This window comes from Chlamydotis macqueenii, chromosome 5 (assembly GCF_036417535.1).
Source record: "Chlamydotis macqueenii isolate bChlMac1 chromosome 5, bChlMac1.mat, whole genome shotgun sequence".
NCBI lineage: Eukaryota > Metazoa > Chordata > Aves > Otidiformes > Otididae > Chlamydotis > Chlamydotis macqueenii.
Window position 1 is genome coordinate 38,651,636 of NC_141560.1, and position 18,904 is coordinate 38,670,539.

Genomic DNA, 18,904 nt, shown 5'->3' on the forward strand with positions numbered 1-18,904 from the left:
GGCTGAGGGAGTTATTGCAGGCAGCCCGGAGAAGCTGATGGAGAAACAAAGGGGCCGGAGCAGAGACAACAATCTCCTCTCTGCCAGCCAGGGGCAAGCACTGTGGGGTCCTCCCAGCAGCACCGAACTGGAGGGCGGGGGGGATGGGGGGGCAAACCAGCCAGAGTGCGACCAAGTCCAGGCACCTGCCCAAAGGAAAACAGGAGCAAACAGATAGCTAGGCCCACAATGAAACATAACAGACTCAGGAGAAAAAAAAAAATCCCCAAAGGCACCAAACTTGCTTTTTTTTTTTTTTTTCCAGCTTGCATATTTTTTTAATGAAGTAAAAAATAATAATAAAAGAAAGAAGAAACACTCCACGGATGTTGCCAGCCTGGCGCAGATCACCCTTGTGCACAGAGGGCACCAAGCTCCCCATGCAGCTGGCACTCATGGCAGCCAGTCCTCCCCCCGCGCCCCATCCCCGGGGTGAGCTGAAGGAAGCGGATGAAAAGCACATGGTGGACACACCACAAGCAACAAAACAACAGCATGGCCGCTCCCCAGGCCGGGCTTTACCTGGCGGTGGGTGAGCTGGCACGGGTAAAATAAGAGCTCAACGGACTTTGTATGTCCAAATTAAAAACAGCAATGATAACACCCCCCCCCCCCCCCACCCCCCCCCCCCGCCCTTGAGAGCTGCACTTTAAGCCCCTACAGACAGCACTTGGGAGGCTTTTGCAGTTTTTCTTTCAGTGTCATGCTTATGTCCTCTGAAGCCCTCCCAACCAGTGGGCAGCAGTGGTGGCGGTCGGCACTGGTGGCCAGCACTGGTGGCAGCTGCTCGGTGGCTCTTGGCACAGCCGGAGGCAAGAAGGACTGACAAGCTCAGTGGGAGCCCAGCCTCCGGATTTCTGGCCTGTCTTTTTCAGGCCCTTTCCCAAAGGAACGGCGAAGGGAGGGGAAGGAGGTCGGTGTTCGGATGCTTGTTGGCTTTGAACCCAGCAGGTTTCACCCATGGTGGGCTCCAACCGGCAAAGCTCCTGCCACTTCTCTGAGAAGGAGCCTTCTTCTCTACCTTACATGTACACATTTACATAGAGATATAGATATGTGATAAACACTTTGTATGAAAATAAATATTTCATCTGTGTGTTAAGGACCACTGTCACTCTCATCTAGTCACCTGCTATAATGTTACATCTCTTTTTTTGTCCATGACAACCTTGTTCCCATTGCTTTTCTCCTAACCTGCGCCCACCTCCTGGGGCAGCAGAAAGCACTGCCGCAGGCAGTTGTGTACCTCTTGGCAGCCCCCTCTTACTCACCATCTCCCAGGGTTTGGCTTATGACAGGGAACTCTGTGAAGAAAATGTTTCCCTTTACAGCACTTGTGTCGTGATAGCAGAAATTATCTTCCTCTTGAAAACACTTTACAAAGAGTAAGGTTTTAGCATCCTTTTCCAGAGCTCTCAATTAAGAAATATGTTCCTAGATACCACTGTTTATATAGATATAGGTATAGTTTTTATTTATTTTTATTACCAACCCAACATTTCAATTTGCAGCCATTGATGTAATTCATGACATACTCTTGTGATGGTTTGTTGTTTGTTTTTTTTTTTTTTCCTTAAAAAGAAATGCACTTCAAATGAAAAGGATGCTTTCTCGTTTGTCCGGTGTTCCTAAGAGGTACTCGGGATGCTACAGGAGTCCTGACGTGGGTGGGGGTTTTTAAGTCCGTACCTTTCGGTGGCCTGAAGACCACCAGCAAGATGCGGGCACTGTGAAAACTAGGGTAGCAAACGAGTGAAAGGGCAGCCACGCCACAGCTCGGGGTGGGACGGCACTGGGAAAATACAGGCACACTATCCAGGTTTTCCTGAATTCAATTCCACCTCGAAGCAGAAGGACCATGCAGCAAACCCACCACCACCCCACCAAGGAGCCGCTGCCACTTTCTCTGGCCCCTCGCTCCCCCCAGGGCAGGCTGTTCCTGTGTAGCCAGTTATGTTTTTATCAGTTGTAAATTAACATCATTCTCTCTCCCTGCAGTACCACAAGCTCAAAGTCAGTTATACAAAGAGAAATGCCATAGTCAAAATATACATGATACGTATTATATTAGAGGGTTGGGGTTGGGTTTGTTTTTTTTTTTTCCCCTCCTTTTTTTCTTAGCCCAGGCAGGTGATTGAGATGCTACATGCTCCAGCCTTTGTCACTCAATGTGTGTGTGTGTGTCTGTGTTTGTATTAAAAATACATCAGTCTTGGGATGGTCTTAAAAAAGAAAGAAATGGAAGGTGGCAAGGGAGGAAACGAGTAATAGTGAAAAAGTTCTTTGACTGTGTCACAGTCTTTTGTGGCTTCAAAAAATACACGTGTTCAGTTCCAGCACTGACGGCAGCTTGAAGCTTTAGAGTAGATTTTTAACATTTTTCTGTTTTAGTAGTAAAAAAGAAAAAAAAAAAAGTAAGCAAGCAGCGTGCCCCCTCCCCAACCAAAAAGCAACAAGCAAACAAAAGGAAAAAAAAAAAGAAAAAAAAAAAAAATACTGATCAGCCTTCTGCAATTCCCAACCAGTAAAAAAAAAATAGAATGCCTCCTTACAGCAGAGGGGTGCTCGGGAGGAAAGCAGACAAGCCCCTACGGGAGAGGTGGTCTTTGAAGACAGCTGAAACCTCTTAATCTCACTGAATGGGGTCAGTGGCTGGGTTTATTCTGTTTTGGTTTATTTCAACACTTGCCATTGTTGCTTGCTTTTTTTTTTTTTTTTTGTATTATTTTGGGTGGGTTTTATACGGGACTTTTTTTCATTCTGTGATGGTTTTGTCCTTCTTGGCACCCAGTTGTCCGACTGTCTGGGCAGTGGCGGCCCCCGAGTGACAGCCGTCCCCTCCAGTGAAACTGCACTTCCAGGACAGGTGTCTGGTGAGGTAACGGAGGAGGGAGTCCCTCCCCCCGGTGGCACCGTCCCTCCACCACCTAAAACCCCTTGATGTAGCAGTAGGCCTCCAGGGTTGCGAAGAGAATGTACAGCAGCCAGAGGCTGACAAAGAGCAACGTTGTGGCCAGTTTGCAGCCCCGGGGGCCACCCAGCTCCCCCCCAAGGTGGGGCCGCCGGCGGTAGAGAAGGACGCTGATGCAGATGAAGGCGAAGATGGTGAAGAGGGTGACGGAGAAGGCCAGAGTGCCCGCCGACACATGGAACTCCTGCCCCTGCGACGCCCAGTAGATTGCCGCCACTGACCATGCCAGCCCGATGCCCAGGAAGACGTTGACGGCGTTGCTGCCCGTGACGTTGCTGATGGAGGCGTCGGCGTACACATCCTGGATGGCTGCGGCTTTGCTGGCAAACGTGTCTGGCATTAGGGGAGAAGCGAAGGAGAAATCACTGGGGATCCAGTAGGAGAAATGGGCAACCCTCCATATTTAGGGGACAAGGGAGGCTCATGTGTGGCACTGGCCAGGTTGGGACGTGGACCACTCCTGGTGCACACCTCCCCCTCCTGGCTCCAGGGACTCTGTGTTGCCACCAAGTAGGGTGCAGCGGTCACCTGGGGACAGGACGCTGTGGAACCCCTTCCCAGCCTGAACCCCATCCCCACAATGGAGCTGCTACTCTAGGGGCAGGATTGCCACCAGAAGACTTTCCTCCCACCCTGTCCTCTCCCCACAGACACCCCACCTGGTACTGAAGTGCCAAAGGCGACAAAGACGACGGCGGTCACTGAGTCCTTGAGGCCGATGGTGCAGCCGAAGTGGGAGGCGAGGTCACCGATGACAGCCGTGAGCATGCCAATGATGAGGATGGAGACGACGAAGCAGGCCCAGCCATTGCAGTATTCGGTGGGGGGCACGCATGCAAACAGCACCTTCCAGAAGACAGTCAGGAAATGCATCACGTAGTCAAAGCAGGATGGCAGGCGCTCCTCGCCGGACTCATCCTCATCCTCATCACCCGCTGCAAACAATGTGGAAAGAGAAGTCCAGTGCTCATGATGGGAGGGGTCAAGACTATGGAGGTGGACTGCAGACCATGCTTGGCCCTCCCACCCCAGGGCTCCAGCGATGCTACTCTCCTGGGACAAGGCAGCATGGTGTGGGCCACAACAATGGGCTCAGGACACACCAGGTCCCTCAGTGATGGGTCCCTCACCTCTTCTTTCACATCAGAAGAACCCCTTGTGGCCACTGGTGACAGGTCTCAGCTGCCTGCTGCCTGCACTACAACTGGGTGGAAAATAGCCCTTTGAGAAAGATGCCAAACCATCAAGGAAAGGTTCAGAAAGATGCCTGAGCATCGTTAATGGCTTGGACACGCCTAAAATGTCTGCTCCACAGCTGCGTGGCTCTGGAAGCACTGAGCTCTTTCAGACTCTCCGGGCATCAACTGGCAGGTCTGTGGGCCTTTCCCAACAGCTACTGCCTACTATCTCTGAACATGGTAACTCTCCCTGCTCCCAGAGGCTCTACTGACAGTGGCAGACAGGACATCTTCCAGCAGCAGGAGCTACCTGAGCAAGACAGCACTGTGCACACCAGGAGCCAGTAGCCCAGCCAGGATGCAATTTTGCTGCCTGTACACGGCTCATTAGACCACTGAAGCAGCAGGAGCACCACCAGCAGAAGTAGTGTCTTTGAAATCTGGCATCCTGGGATGGCTCTGCACCAAAAGATGGATCTCGTGGGCTCCCAGCGAATGCATCTGCAAAAGTCCAGCATACGTGGAGCAGAGGACTAGCTTTGCTGATGGCCACCATGCACGCAACAGCTGAGCACCACTGCTCAGACAGATGCTGTCTCCTGAGCCCAGACAGATCTCATCCCAGGCTGCATGAACCCTGGGGATGCTGGTGTGGGTTTTCTGATGTCCCTCTCACCTGCACTGACGGTAATGGCCTCCATGAACTGGTCCCTCCAGGAATGTGTCCCTACAACCAAAGCCAGGTTTGTCTTCTTAATCAGCTTGTCCACGGTGCTCTGTTGTGGGAACAAAGATGCACAGCAATTAAACTGTCTCCTAGCAGGTAAGGCTGATCTTTCAGTGAACTGTGGCCACACTGACCCTTTCCAAACTGCTGAGGTGCCACAGGCACTCTCCTACCAGTCAGATGAGGCTATGACTGGAGTTGGGCCCACCTTCTCCCTGCACAGGCTGACCCAAACCTCACCAGAGCCTGCTTCTTTGCCACCCCTTACTCCAGAGGAGGCTCCTCCTTCCCTTGTCCCTCCCTCAGCAGAGATAGTTTTGCTTCTGTCCTCTCCTGCACATTGGCTGCTTCTCCTCCCAGCAGGGCTCCCTTGTCTTCCTCCCTTCACCTCTGCCTACCAGCAGCTACGTCCTCTGGCACTTCTTGTAGGCTTCCCTCATACTTTATTGCATTGCATACTAATTTTTATCTTCCAGCAGCCCTTTCCCTGCACATACGGCCACCCCCAGCTTCCTCAGTTCTGCTTTCCATGGCTCCTCATCAGTGTCACAGAGCTTTCCACTCCAGGAGGACACTTGGGACAACTACTGACCTTGAACTCATAGGACTCTTCAATGATGACTTCTAGTTTTGGATGCTCGCCAAGTATGGGTTTGCCCATCTCTGCAATCCTCTTGGCTTCCTCCTCTTCAACTGTCAGCTTCCTCTCAGCCACCTCTGTGAAAGCAAGGTCAACACCAAGCTGTAGACAGCAGCCCTGGGGCACTGTGAGGGCTTGTCTACAGGGCCTGAGCATGGGTTTCTGCAGCCCCTTCACAGCTACCGAAGCTGACGCAGCAATTTGGGGAGTGATGGTGGAGTGTTGGACCACAGAAACAAAGGACCAGGATTTCTGAATATCAGATAGTCACCATGAACACACAAAACATGGTTTTAATTTATTTTAAAAAAGCCCCAAATGTTTCTTCAGCCTGCTTTGGCACTCTTGGATGACATAGGCCCTCTCATCATTCCTGCAGCAGCTACATCTCTGGGGAGACCAAGGTACCAATTCCTTCTGACATTCGGCACAAGCGTCCTTTCTTTTAAGACAGCTCTCATGCCTTCCATGTTTCCTGGTCAGAATGATCAAGAGACAGGGTCTTTTTATTCCCCTTTGATTAGAAAATCACTGTTTCACTCTGTGTCATTCGGTGCTTGATCAGACTCTCAGATAGACACACACACACTCACAACCACACGCACACACATATGGGTTCCCAGTGTTTCAAAAATGAACAGGAAGAAGTCAGGAGCCAAGTGGGTTGTTGCTGGCCTGTCACTGGATGTTTAGTTTCTGCTGGAGGAAACCAAACCAGGACCCCAGGTCAGCAGATGCCACTGTGGGGCAGGTGGGGTGCCCCGTGGGGCTGCCCAGGAGGTCCAGCACGCTGAGAAGACTCTGTGTGGGGTCACCTTGCTGATGCCCCAGCAAGCCCAGCGAGGTGCCCAGGGAAGTTCTGGTTGCCCGACCAGGAAGGAGCACCCCAGCTGGCAGGAAGGGTGCCCTGGCATTGTTCCCAGCCTCCTCTCCCACCCACACACAAAAGCACAGACGTGTGCTGGGGGGCCTTCTGAAAAGCCTTGGCATCTCAAGAAAGATATTACCCAAGGTTTCCTGTGCAGTCCACAAACACCCCAGGTAATGCCTCAGATGTGATTAATCCCATGTGGGCTCCAGCAGATCTCATACTCAGCACCAAAAATCACACAGAAATCATAAAGTCTCATCAAAATCTAGTTATAAACTCTGCCTTCTCTTCATCAGCCCGGCTAGACTGATTGCAAAGACTGTAAGCCTGGCAAGTCCTGCCGAGTTCATAAAATATAGAATAACTCCTGTGGCAGGTGACATTATTATAACCCGTCACAGAAAGAGAAGCAGCTACATCCATCATTTGAAATTAATGACGTACATCAAAACCATCACTGCCTAGCTCAAAGTCAGTGTGCTCTGGATTTGGGAATTCCCCATAGTTTACAAACACTGAGACAGGGGAGCACAGCACCTGGAGAAGGCGGCGGGAAATGCAGCTGGGCAATGCAAAGTGCCTGAGGGGCAAGGGGGCAACTGTGGGCAAAGGGCAGGCAAGCACAGAGGGGAGGGGGCAGCTGAGCCAGAGAAGCAGAGAAACAGGGGTGAACTTGGACAAAATGTTCTGCCTTATGCTACACTTGATGATCATCAAGAACAAGATTCAAGTAACTGATGCTCACTTGAGCAGGGAGTTAGATCTCCCTTTCCAAAGACAGAGATTGAGAAAATCCAGTTGCTGCCTCTACCTGGAAGCGTATGAGGATGACAAGCTCTAGCTTACACATCATTTGCCACATCACGGATGTGGGTTGCCTCTGTCTGAGCTCCCCCACAACCTGAAGCTCAGGGGAGGAGGCTCCCCTATCTCTGCAAGGCCCAGCTTGGCAGATGAGCTGCGTGAGTGCTGGTGTGTGCCGACAGTATTGAGCTGAGCAAAGGCACAGCAGCCATCCCAGCAGGGCTGCAAAACCCAGACTCGGGGACGGTCTGGCTCACTACAGCCTTTGCTGGGAAGTAACTACATCAGAAAAGCTGCGGTCGCAGCTGGCGGCACCGTCCCTTGGGCTCTCGCCCACCGGCTGCACTTGCACAGTGCAGAAAGCAAATGCCTGGAATCAGAAGAGCTGCCCTGGAAGTGGGGAATATCGGGCAGAATTTCCTCAGCTTAACAGCTCCAGGAGAAATGATGCAATGAAGTCCTGGTCCCCAATTCAACTGATTTGACAAAAGCCCTTGCATGGTAAGACAGCACGGAGCCTCATGCAGACACTAGCTATGTAGGCAAGGCTGCGCTGCAGGCAGGTCCGTAAGCGCATGCAGCGCAGAATGCCTTCCCCTCCCCGTAGGGAGTGGTATCCTACAAGGCTTTATCCCAGAACCTGGCATCTTGCTCAGGCTGGTTTATGGACCCGTGCCAGGCAAGACAATGCAAGACCCGATACTCTCCTCTGACGAGGGAGATCTGCTCTGTCTCTTCTGGCTGTGCACCAGGTCCAAGGCTGTCGAGCAGGCTGCACAGGAACCCTTGGGTCCATGCCCAGAGGCAGGACCTTCAACTGCTGCCAGGTGGCATCACTGCAGATCACCTACTGATTTGATGAGCACGGCAATCACTTGCCAGGCAGCTCTTAGAGTAAATCAAGCAACACGTCCAGGAGTGGACAGATTGCTCTAAATCTGGGGACTGGGTACTCCACCAAAGTGAAGGCGTTGGTGCTTACCACAGCACTGAAGGGCTGTGGGACCTGCGCTATTTCGGAGGGCATCTTGTCAGTGGAAGAAGTGTCACCAGATGCACCTTCAAGCCCTAGGTATGCCACTTGTGATGAAGGGACAAGCTGGCCAGTGATGGAGATCTGCAGCCTGCTGACAGTATGTCCACCGAGAAATGAATAATGGAGGCCCTGCTGTCACCACGCAGCTCCTCTGTGGTCAGTATGATGAACTGGGGCACAAAGAGAAGAAACACGGTTGCCCAAGAAGGCACGTCAAGGACATCCTATGGGGGCAGCTGATTGAACACCACTCCCAGGCTGTCTTTCAATGTCAGCTGCAAGCAAAGTGCAGGAGAACAGGAACAGACAGCAGTTCCAAACGGGCACCTCGTAGATAATGAAAGGAGGTAATTCCTTCACGCCTCATTAAAAAGCAGTCACATTTGTGAACGTGCAACAGGAAAGCAAAGCACAGAAACCTAACAAACTTCAAAGGTGCGTTTGGAAACACTGAACCTGCCATTGTATTTTCACTGAGCCTCTATCCTAATGTAGGAGACAGAGTTTGAGCCACATGTCGATATTGTGCTGGATCTTGCTCAATGCAGTCATAATCCATAGGTGCCACACACCAGGCTGCTGATTGTCCTCTGAAGTTAGAATTAGTTGTGGTAGGAAGGACAAGCTTATAAAGCCCAGTTGACATGTCTCTTGCCCCAGTCTATACTCGCTATACAATTAAGGAGAGAGTTAAGCACCTCCAAAGAGCAATTCAAAGCACCTACTTTAACCCGCCACTTCTCCCTATCCACCATTTAGGACACTTGAGGATCCTGTAGCATGAATCAGCACCAACCTCTTGCAAAACACCAGACCCCAACCTAAACCTGCTCCCTGCCTGCTGTTCCCATGGAATGCTGAGGACTGAGTTGAGCCTAGTGTGTACAGATCCAACAGCTGAGGGAATCAACTCTCGCAACACCCAACAATAGCGGAGCACGCTCCCAATGCTCCTGCCTTTCTGGGAAGCACTTTGGCCAGCAGCATGGTGCACCAGCCTGCCTTCAGAGCCACAGGAGGCCACTGTCTCTGCAGCAAGCATGGGGCACACTCCCAAGCAGGCTATGGTAGCCACAGGTCCCCATGCCCTGAGGGACTAGGTATAGGGATGGGGGCCTTAGAGAGCTCCTACAGGAAGCAGAGCCAGGGCATCAGTGAGGTGTGTCACACACCACTCCACTAATGTGCCTTCAGCCTGCAAAGACGACTATCAAGGGCTGTGATAAATAAAACACAAGAGGTGAGGGGAAGAGACAGAGTTAATTTGGAAGGTCAAGTCTGTCAAGGTGAATGCTGCCAAGCTGCGGCTTAATTATTAACTAGCCTGATTTCTGTTTGTATCAGCATCAGTACCTACTGTTCAATGCAGATTGCACCCTGGACTCCCTGCTGTCAACCCCAGTTAATCCTGACAAGGGCTGGCTATGCCCAGCAAGAACAGGAGCTTGCCAGGGCCTCCTGGGCTGCCTCCATCTCCTCCCTGGGAAGGAGAGAGGGGTCCCCTAAACCCTACCTGCTCTGGTGCATATTGAGTGCTACCAACCTACTGGGACTACAGGAGCACACGCAGGCTGCGCCGGCTGCACCAGGGTACCCCGCTCCTCGTGGCTGGGAGCCCACAGGTTAGAGAGGAGATGCTACAAGCAGGGGAGACAAACAGTTCTGGTAAGATCAAAGGCTGGGTAGGAGGAATGAGTCCACTTTTGTGCAGGCTGTAGCAATGGCCACAGCTGACACCTGCTAGGCGCCGGACCCAACACCTGCTTGCAGGAAGAGAGAAAAGGTTTTTGGTGAAACCACTCCGTGTTCTCACTTATTCTGCCTCATTTAGGTCAGTTCAGATCCCTAAAGGTAGGACAGACGAGGGGGGCCAGCAGGTCCTAGTTACGGTCCTGCCACTGCCGTGCTCTGCAGCCATTCTGGGCACGTTCCTGCCATGCTCACTCTGCAGCTCTCTCACTGGCATGAGAATGACTGACACCTGCAAGGCCATCCTGGGACTCGCTCTGCAGCTCTTTGCAAAGTACTTTCTGACCTACACACGACAGGCAGTTTCTTGGGCTCAAAATACTGTAAGCACATCCCCCCCTCCTCTTATTTTTTCCAAGGGAAAGGGGAACACCAAGGAGTGCTCCCACATCACTCACAGCTCAACCTCCTTCAGACCGGGGGAACCAAATGGGAACCGGACATTGCCTGTGGCTCTCTGGACACATCATAAATCAAAGCTAGATAAAGCCCATTTCCATGGGGTCATCTGGCCAATACACCTTCTGAGCTGAAGCAGGCAATGGGAAGGCCCCGTAACACCATTAGAGAGGTAGCTACCCATCACCCGGGCAATGCTGCCAGACTACCAAACAGCCACAGACCAGTTTGTATTCCCTGTGACTTGCTGAATAAATTGGATTAAATCCAGCAATGTATTCATGAAAGACTGCTATGAAGGCCATTTCACACCCCTCGAGCTATCTCGTCTCCATCCATTTCTAGAGCAGGCATGTATCTGCATGAAGGTCACCCCTTCTGGGGACTGTGCTGCTAGGAAGAAATTAAAATGACAATTAAAATGGGAATTTTTTTTTGTTGCGGCTCAATAAAATATAACCCTGGCTAAACAAAGTAAACAGTGAGCATGAATGAGTTCCTCTCTCCAGAGTGTTGTCAAGCTGTCAGTCACAACTGCTGGCTAAAAGACACTCTGGCTTTTGAGGTTAGCATATGGACATGCCCTTTACTGAAACACATGCACAAGCACCGGCAGCCTGCACTGCTTTCTAAAAAGGGAGGAATCTGCTTACTTAGCCCTGAAAGCTATTTCTGAGGCATGATACATCCCATATACATGCCCCAGCATCCTTAATGCTAACTGGGAAACACTGCACATTCATGAGAGGGAGGCTAAGGCACAGGGCTGGGAACTGCGCATTATTCCACTGCCGGCTCTGCCTCGAGACTGCTGTTGACGCGACCGTCCCCGACAGGCCAGTCAGCTGGCGTCTCTGCTCCCCAGTCTTTCCCGCTGCAAGGTGGACCCATGAGTTTTAATGCATAACTATAGAAATGTATTTAGAAATATTTTCTTTGAGTTGGGTGAAAACATGGAAAAGAGTAGAGAAGTATCTACCATTTATATAACTCCTCATCGCTTTAAAGATCTGAACCTCCCGAGCCCCAAAACTTGCAAGCTAAGGCTCTGCTCAGGCTTTCAGTGACTTTTGAAAAGGCTGGAAAGATCACCAGAGTGGCTTGTCCATTGCTGGCTATGGCAGGGACAACTGGAGTAGCTATACACTTTGGTATCAAATATTTCCCTGTATAAAGAGCATACAGAGAGATTATTGCCTGTGCCAAAACAAAAGGCCATGCATCAGAGAAGTTAAAGAAAAAACAGCTTTGACTCTCAAGGCACAGCCACGCCACAGACCCGTGTCCCCCTGCAGCCCCAGCAGCTGGCACTGGACACTTGGCCAAGCAAGGCTTTCAAAAGCTTTGCACAGCCTTGCAAGTCTGGCTCAAAGACCCCGTTCGGAGGAAACAAATGCCGAGCTGAACCTGTGCCAAAGGCTCTCCCCAGCCCAGTTACTTTGCCTTGTGTAAAATTCACGGCCCTGCGTTCCCAGGGAGGGCTCTGCATGGTGGGGCGGGCAGAACCAGGATCTCTCATTGACCTCCAGGTAAGGGCTGGTGGGACAAGAGGAGCATTTTCACTTGGGCTCATCCATCAGGGCACCCCAGGGCTTCTGCAAAGAGAGGAATCCATGGCAGAGAGTGGGAGCTGTGCCACTGCTCGCTGCCAGAGATGCAGGAGGGCGAACACCGCAGGGATGCTGCTGTGTGGGAAAAGGCTCCGGGAGGGAGAGGATGAGGAGTGGGACCGACAGGTTCCACTAAACGTTCAATAATGCATTTTTCTTTTTCACAAAGATTCCTACGCGTCCGTATAATCTAAATCTAACATGACACAGACTAAACGAGGACGTCACTTCTCTCCCCACTGATTAGCCATGATTGCTGCTGAGTGACACTCCAGCACGTGCCTCTGCAGCGAGCGGGGCTCTGCTCTTTGCCGGCCGCCAGCTTGATGTGAGCGTGGGGGCTGAGCACCGCAAGCTCAACTCATGGGGCGAAGCACGTGCCATATGCAGGGGGGCCATCCTGCGGCAGCCCGGCAAGGGGGGCACCCCAGAGACCCCCCCCCCGCCCCAGGTAGAGAGGAGGCTTCTCTTTATTAACTGGAAAGCAACTCTCCATAGCTGGTGACCAAGTTCTCTGATAACGGCTGCCAAAAGCAATCAGAGAGGAGGGAGGAAAGTTATGTTATTTTAATAGAAATTATTCAGTTCCTGGGGTTCTGATCAAATTAAGCAGCCACTGAATTAAAGCAATGGCACTACTGGGAAGGAGGTTGTGCTCAACTTATTTCCAGTCCTCCTGGATCTGAAGAAGTAACAAAGGAAAATGTCCAAACCACTCCGAGGAGTTTTCTGTAAACACCCTAAGTTGATATTCAGGGAGCTGGGGACTTCTGCCTGCCACTAGCAATTTCCTAATTAGCCCAATATCTGATGGGCTCAGGCGATCCCCTGTGCAGCAGATTTGGCATCCTCTGAAAAGCAGCAGAGACTGAAGCTTGCGCGGCAGATGCTGCTCCTTTGATTTGCAGCACAGCTCAGGCGTGATGAACGCTTTGGTTTTCAGCTCTGCTTGGAAACCTGTCAGACTCAGCTCCTCGCTGCACTCTGTGTGCCCGCCCTTATCTTTTGACAAATGTTTCCTTAGTGCAAAATTCAACTGTAATCATCTCTGGAATTGAAGGAATAAGAAAAATACATTGCACCACAGTGGGATCAAGAGAGACTGGTGTAACGGGGATTTGGGGCAAAGAAGAGGGGGGCTCAGTATTAATACACATAAAATCCCACCAGGGAGAAAGAAAATGAAGAGTGCAGAGCCAGAACGGAGGGTGAGAGTGAAAAGGTGCTAATGCACCACCAGGACCCTCCAGGATGGGAGGTGGAGAGCACCCGGGTGCACGCACTGAGGGGTGATGGATGGCCTGATCCTGCACGGGAAGGGGACACCTGGGCAGCCCTGCACCCTCACCCACCCCAGACAACAGCGCCCCACACCCCAGGAGTGCCACCCCCATGCAGAAAAGCCCCGTGCTCCCCAGTGCATCAGGACAACACGAGCCCCGGAGCTGCTCAAAGTGAGACACAGCCCCAGACCAGAGCTGCACGTTCTGCTTTGCAACCCTGGCCAGGTCATTTCCCAAAACCCTGGGGAAAAATCGGGAATATGGGGAAGGCTCTTAGACATCAATCAATCACTGTCATGTTCTTAATGCATTGATCTCAACTAGCTCCTGCTGGACGTGAACACCACGAGCTGGGGTTGTCTACAATGCAGCAAACACAAACATGGAGGGGGCTGACCAAAGGGGATGAAAACAGAGCCAGAGCAGGTAGAGGAAAGGAGAAAAAGCACTTACCTTGGGTGAGCAGCAGGGCTGTGGAGAGAGAAGAACATGAGAAAGACAGAGAGAGAGAAGAGAAGAGGGAAAAAGTTAATATCCCATGGGGAAAGCTGTTTGGCAGATGATGGCTGTCAGTGAGCAATGGACGTAGCGCAAAGCAGCGTGCGAGCTTGCTGGGGCTGCATGTGGGTGCAGGCTGGGGAGCAGACCCCATGGTAGCAAGATGGAGAGGAGGCTGATGAGCACCGGGGCGCTGGCCCCCCAAAGTCACATCCCCCCCAAGCGAAGGCAGAGGGATGGGATGCAGGTGGGGAGTAGCTGGGAGGGGAAGGGAAGAGTACAGGGGGACACTTATGCTTGGCATTGGGGCCTGAGGTGACCCAAACTGACCCAAAGGCATGGGAGGTGTCCCTGCTTCAGCTGGAAGCGTGTGGTTGTGGCAGGGCTTGGCAAACCAGGGAGGCCCCAGTAAACCCTGGGTGGCTGAGAAGAGAGGGTGGCCAGGGGAGATGGGCAGCTCACTGAGAAGAGCATCACTAGGGGGGTGATAAAATGGGTCCTGGCCTCCAGTGTGAAACAGGGCAGGAGGTAACACGACTGTCCATCATCTCCCAGGATGCCCTGGCTCACCTATGCCTATCCTGCGCCCCACAGGTATCGCTCCCAGTGGGTCAAGGTGCCAAGGGGAGCGCAGGCACACATAAAGCATCGCCGCTTTGAGTCCTCCTGGCTCTCTTTGCTCCCAAGTGCAGATCTGCCCAACAATGCTGCAGGGGCATGTGCTGCACAATGCAACTGCCTCCTGGGAATTGGGACCGCACGGTCCTGTGAGATTAGAGGTGAGAGGAAGGGAGGAGACGGGGACGAAGGTCCTTGCAAGGGACAACCTTACCTGACTTTCCATACAGGCACAATCCAGCTCTCTTGCTGCCTTTGGCAGTCACCTCCTGTCCCTTCCCTGCCTCGATTTCCCCACTCACCAGCGCTCTCACACAGAAACATCTGGCTGGATCCCTCTTAAGTGTTACCTCTAGAAAGCCACAGCCTGCATCCAAGTTTCAAACTAACTACAGGAGAGTCCACATAACAAAAAATACGAAACCTTCGAGAGGGACCAAGCACGAGCTCTGTGCCTTAGCTTTGACTTCTACCTGTCCTTCAAACAGCAAACCAGTCCCCAAAGACTTGGTTGCATGCGATGACGGTATTGTAATTACTAACTCTTATTATCATGCACTTCAGTCTCAGAAGCTTAAAACTCTGTACAAAGACTGAGTCAGTACTAACAGCCCCATTTGACAGATGGTGAAGCAAACAAAGAGAGGCTAAAGGGAACATTTTGCAAACTCAGAAGTGGGCTGGAGTCCAAAAGTGCTAATTTACCCAGACTTGCAGGTTCAGGCCTCCGAAAAGCAGGCACTTTTATACGGATGCACCTAGTTGTATCTGTGCTGATTTGAAAGTGATTTCCTAAGCAATTCATCAAAGGATGCACAGCGCATCAGTGGCAGAGCCAGGAAAATTAATCCTGAGTCCCAGCTCCCAGTCACTTCCCTGCTCCGTCGGGCAGCGTCCATGGGCACAGCTTTCCCAGCAGCCTGCAGAGGGGCATTGGCCCAGCCAAGATCTTCATCCACCTATCCATCTCCCCAGCTGGAAATACTGTGGGTGCTCCAGCAGATCTCCCTTGTCCATGCGGGCAGGTAGAGACACAGTGAAAGGGGAAGGGGCAACGAAGCGGCTCCTTGTTGAACATCCCTTGTGTTTCAGGGTCGATTCCTTTTGAGAGTCAAAAACCTTTGGGGGAACCATTCATGAATATGTCCTGCAGCACATACAGTCCCACAGAGCCATGAGAAGCAATGGGATGTTTGCTCTGCCCGAACCACCTCCTGTCCTCCACACAGCTCTGCCTGGAAGTCTCCAGCAGGCCTGTCACTGCCCCTTGTAGCATGAATCTGGAGTCTCCGTCCTACTGCAGCTCCATGCTACCCTGTGGCCTCCTTACTATTGCATGCTCTTCTGGTTCTCCAGACAATGTGGAGAAATTTAATTTGCCTTTTGCAATAACAAGCATTAGTACAATGGGTCGATTCGGTGTTCAGATTTAATATAATGAAATATTACTGGGCCCCTAAGCTACTGTGGTTATTAAAAAAAAAAATCATTGGTTCCTCATGTTTTTTAAAACTGTTATTCTAGTGCTCTGGGATTTGAGTTTATTTTTTTTCCCCATTTGCTTTTGCTTTTGAGCCTGCAAAAGAACTATTTTTCTCCCTTTCACTTATGATATGATACATGAATATTTGAAGGAGCCTATAAAGCTTTGAATGAAACATCAAGAATACAGCATGCAGAAAGCCAAGGGATTATTTTATCTTTATATTTCTGAGTGAATGCTGTGCATGCAAGCAAGAAAATGATTTCACGGACTAAAGCTTCCTTCCTGCACATGCATCTGCTAATGTGCCCTTAGCCCTGACCTGTAATGTTTCCTGACAGTCCATCTGGGGATACTGTACCTGTAACAGCCCCGCCGATGGCCCCCGTGCTGTTCCCATCCCACAAGCCTCCCCCTGCTGCCCCTAGCCCGGGCTGCATCCTTCCATCCATCGCCAGGGCACTTCTCCCCCTCCTGCACTCCTGCTCTGCACATCCCACTCCTGGTGGGGCAAAGCCAGGCCACCTCATTGCTGCTGCCATCTCAGGTAGGCTCACAGGCTTGACACACCTATTCATACAGGGCACTGCTAAAATTAGCTCCACAGTCAAATCCAAAAGAGCAGTCCCAAGTATCCCTTACTTAACCCTTGCACGGCGTGAATGCAGACAAACACGCGTGCCTGCAGACAAGGTAGGTGACGCTGACTCTCTCAGAAGACCCAAAGCCTTCAGCTCTGGATCCCAGTTCCTCCTCTACTTGGACTTCTCTGCCCTGCAGGCCTGTTTTTTTACAAGGCAAGGTCAAAATTGTGTGCATGAACTCTCCTTCCCCTAGAACTGGACAATTTAGACCAGAATTTAGTTACTAAAAAAAGCTACTTACTAATAAACTATTTCATACATGTTTTCAGTGTATTTTGGGGTCAAATCCTGCTGTGATATGCGTGTTGCTGTGGGCTACAGATCAGGAATTGAATTCCCTCCTGCTTAAACTCTACTGAAGCCAAACAAGCTTAAATTAAGCTTGGGACGGCAGCAGACCAGCAACTGGGCAATCCTGTAGTCTACAGCAACCTGACGTGCTAAATGCGTTTCCCAGTCTTTTTCAAAACAGCAAAATACCTTTTTCTGCTGTTTACCTCACAGAGAGATTTGACCATGCTGCATGCTTTATTCTGGACACGTTCTTCGTTAGCATAAATCTTTTCTAATCAGTATCACTAAAGACTCCAGGAAGCCACTGTGTAGATAAGAGCATCCTTGTTAAAGGCTTGGGATTTACAGACCGAGCCAAAATGAGGGAGAGGAGGCTGGATTTTGAGGAGACTCTCAGTCCCACAACAGGGCAGTCATGGGCAGTAAAAGGCAAGGAGAAAACCTTGCCTGCACCCCATGTGCACCCAAAGGAGTTCAGTTACCATGCAAACCGTAGGTGTTATTCCCCAAAGAGGTAAGGATCTCCCATCTTCCAGATGCAACTGTCCACAGGCTCTGCCTCCAGATTTGCTCACTGAGGTGAGCAAACTGTTTCCCTAATGGACTGTGAAGAGCTATAAACATGGTTTTTTTAATAGGCTAAACAAGGCAGAGATTTTGCAGCATTAACCTGAATGCTGTTATTATTGAAGTTAATAGCAGAGCTCTTGCAGACTCCAAGAGACTCCTCTCCATCAGGAGAATCAGCAATGTTCAGCTTAATCACAGACCTGCAAGCAAATTATTAAACCTTCGGGGAAGGAGGTAACAGCAATCTAACATTTCTTTGCTATTCCCATCAGCTGCTGATGGAAGACGGAGTTTCTCAGCATCTGCCCACACTTCAGAGAACTGCAGCACGTGTGCTCACGTATTGATGCAGCTTAGCTTATCTTATCCAGGCACGGACCTTTGTACCAAGTCACATCATTTCATCAATATTTTGATACAGAAAACTTGCTGGATCAATCCAAGCTAGGAATCCTTCTTCCTTCATGGTTTAATCCCTATTCTGCAACTCCCAGCCACATTCTCCATCTGGGGCACGAAGCTTGCCTGTCAGGGCTCCTGACACTTGATTAAAAGGAGATGCGTTACGAGATTTGTCCACATTAGTTGACTCTGTGCTGGGAAAGCTGAGAGGACTTCAGACAAAAACTTCCCAAGCCAAGTCATGCCAGCAAGCTGTCTAACAGTGCTTGCCAGCCATCTGTGCTCCCATTTCCAGTGAAGTTGCATCTTCTGGGAGACATGCTTTTTGCATGAAGGATGTCGGTCCCTTTTACAAAGTGCAACCCTCAAGACTCAGCCTTCACGCACCAGCCCTGAGGTTTAATCTCCCACCACTGTGACATGAGCTGAATTCTCACAAGCAGACTCCCAATTACCCTGATGAAACATCATTTTCCAAATGCTACTTTCACCATTATCTGCTATCAAGTGCAATCTTCCAAAGTAGCCTCACTTGCCATTTGGGCTCCATCAACACTAAGGTTAACCACAATTTAAGCAGAAGACTGACTTTACCCAGGGAAAGCAAAGCAAGTTCTTCTCCTGTAATCTAGGACTGCGGACAGAACGCGAAAGCCGCGGACAGAACGTGAAAGCCGATGTATGAAGAAAGTATTTCTCCAAAATCCCACTGGACTGATAGCAGCAAAATCCTTGGTCTGAGCTGTGATCTGATGTGATAGCAGAGCTGCCACAACAAGAGAGTCAAACCAACAGGCAGCATCTTGTCATGAAGGAAAAGACTCATTTCACTGCAGGAACACTTTAAAAAGATGCTGAAAAAAGGATGGCCAGAAAGGTGGCTCAGGGTGCTGGCAGGTTTCAAAGCCCTGCAACGCTCAGGAGACGGACTCAGTTTACGTGACCGCACATACGGTGAAAAGGTGAGAAAAGAAGGATTCAGAGATTAATTTCTTAGGAATGGAGAAGACAAAAAAAAAATAATCAGGAAACCTGGGAAATGTCCAGGAGGATAGACAAAAGCAACATTTATCATCTTTGCCAAGCAA

General features: G+C 50.7%; 1 protein-coding gene across 9 annotated transcripts in view; it reads right to left on the reverse strand.

The window, feature by feature from the left end:
• Positions 1-280: 280 nt before the first annotated feature.
• SLC8A3 (solute carrier family 8 member A3) overlaps positions 281-18,904 on the reverse strand; it is a 115,087-nt gene continuing 96,463 nt past the window's right edge. For 4 of the 9 annotated variants that reach the window (XM_086749119.1, XM_086749116.1, XM_086749115.1 and 1 more), the window contains 5 exons: positions 13,761-13,778; positions 5,508-5,632; positions 4,865-4,964; positions 3,670-3,945; positions 281-3,343 (listed from right to left, as the gene is read on the reverse strand). In XM_086749119.1, coding sequence (XP_086605245.1) covers positions 2,967-3,343; positions 3,670-3,945; positions 4,865-4,964; positions 5,508-5,632; positions 13,761-13,778 — 896 coding nt within the window. In that variant the 3' untranslated portion in view covers positions 281-2,966. The remainder of the gene's footprint in view (positions 3,344-3,669; positions 3,946-4,864; positions 4,965-5,507; positions 5,633-13,760; positions 13,779-18,904) is intronic. The other 5 variants (XM_086749118.1, XM_086749117.1, XM_086749114.1 and 2 more) reach the window with 3 other exon arrangements.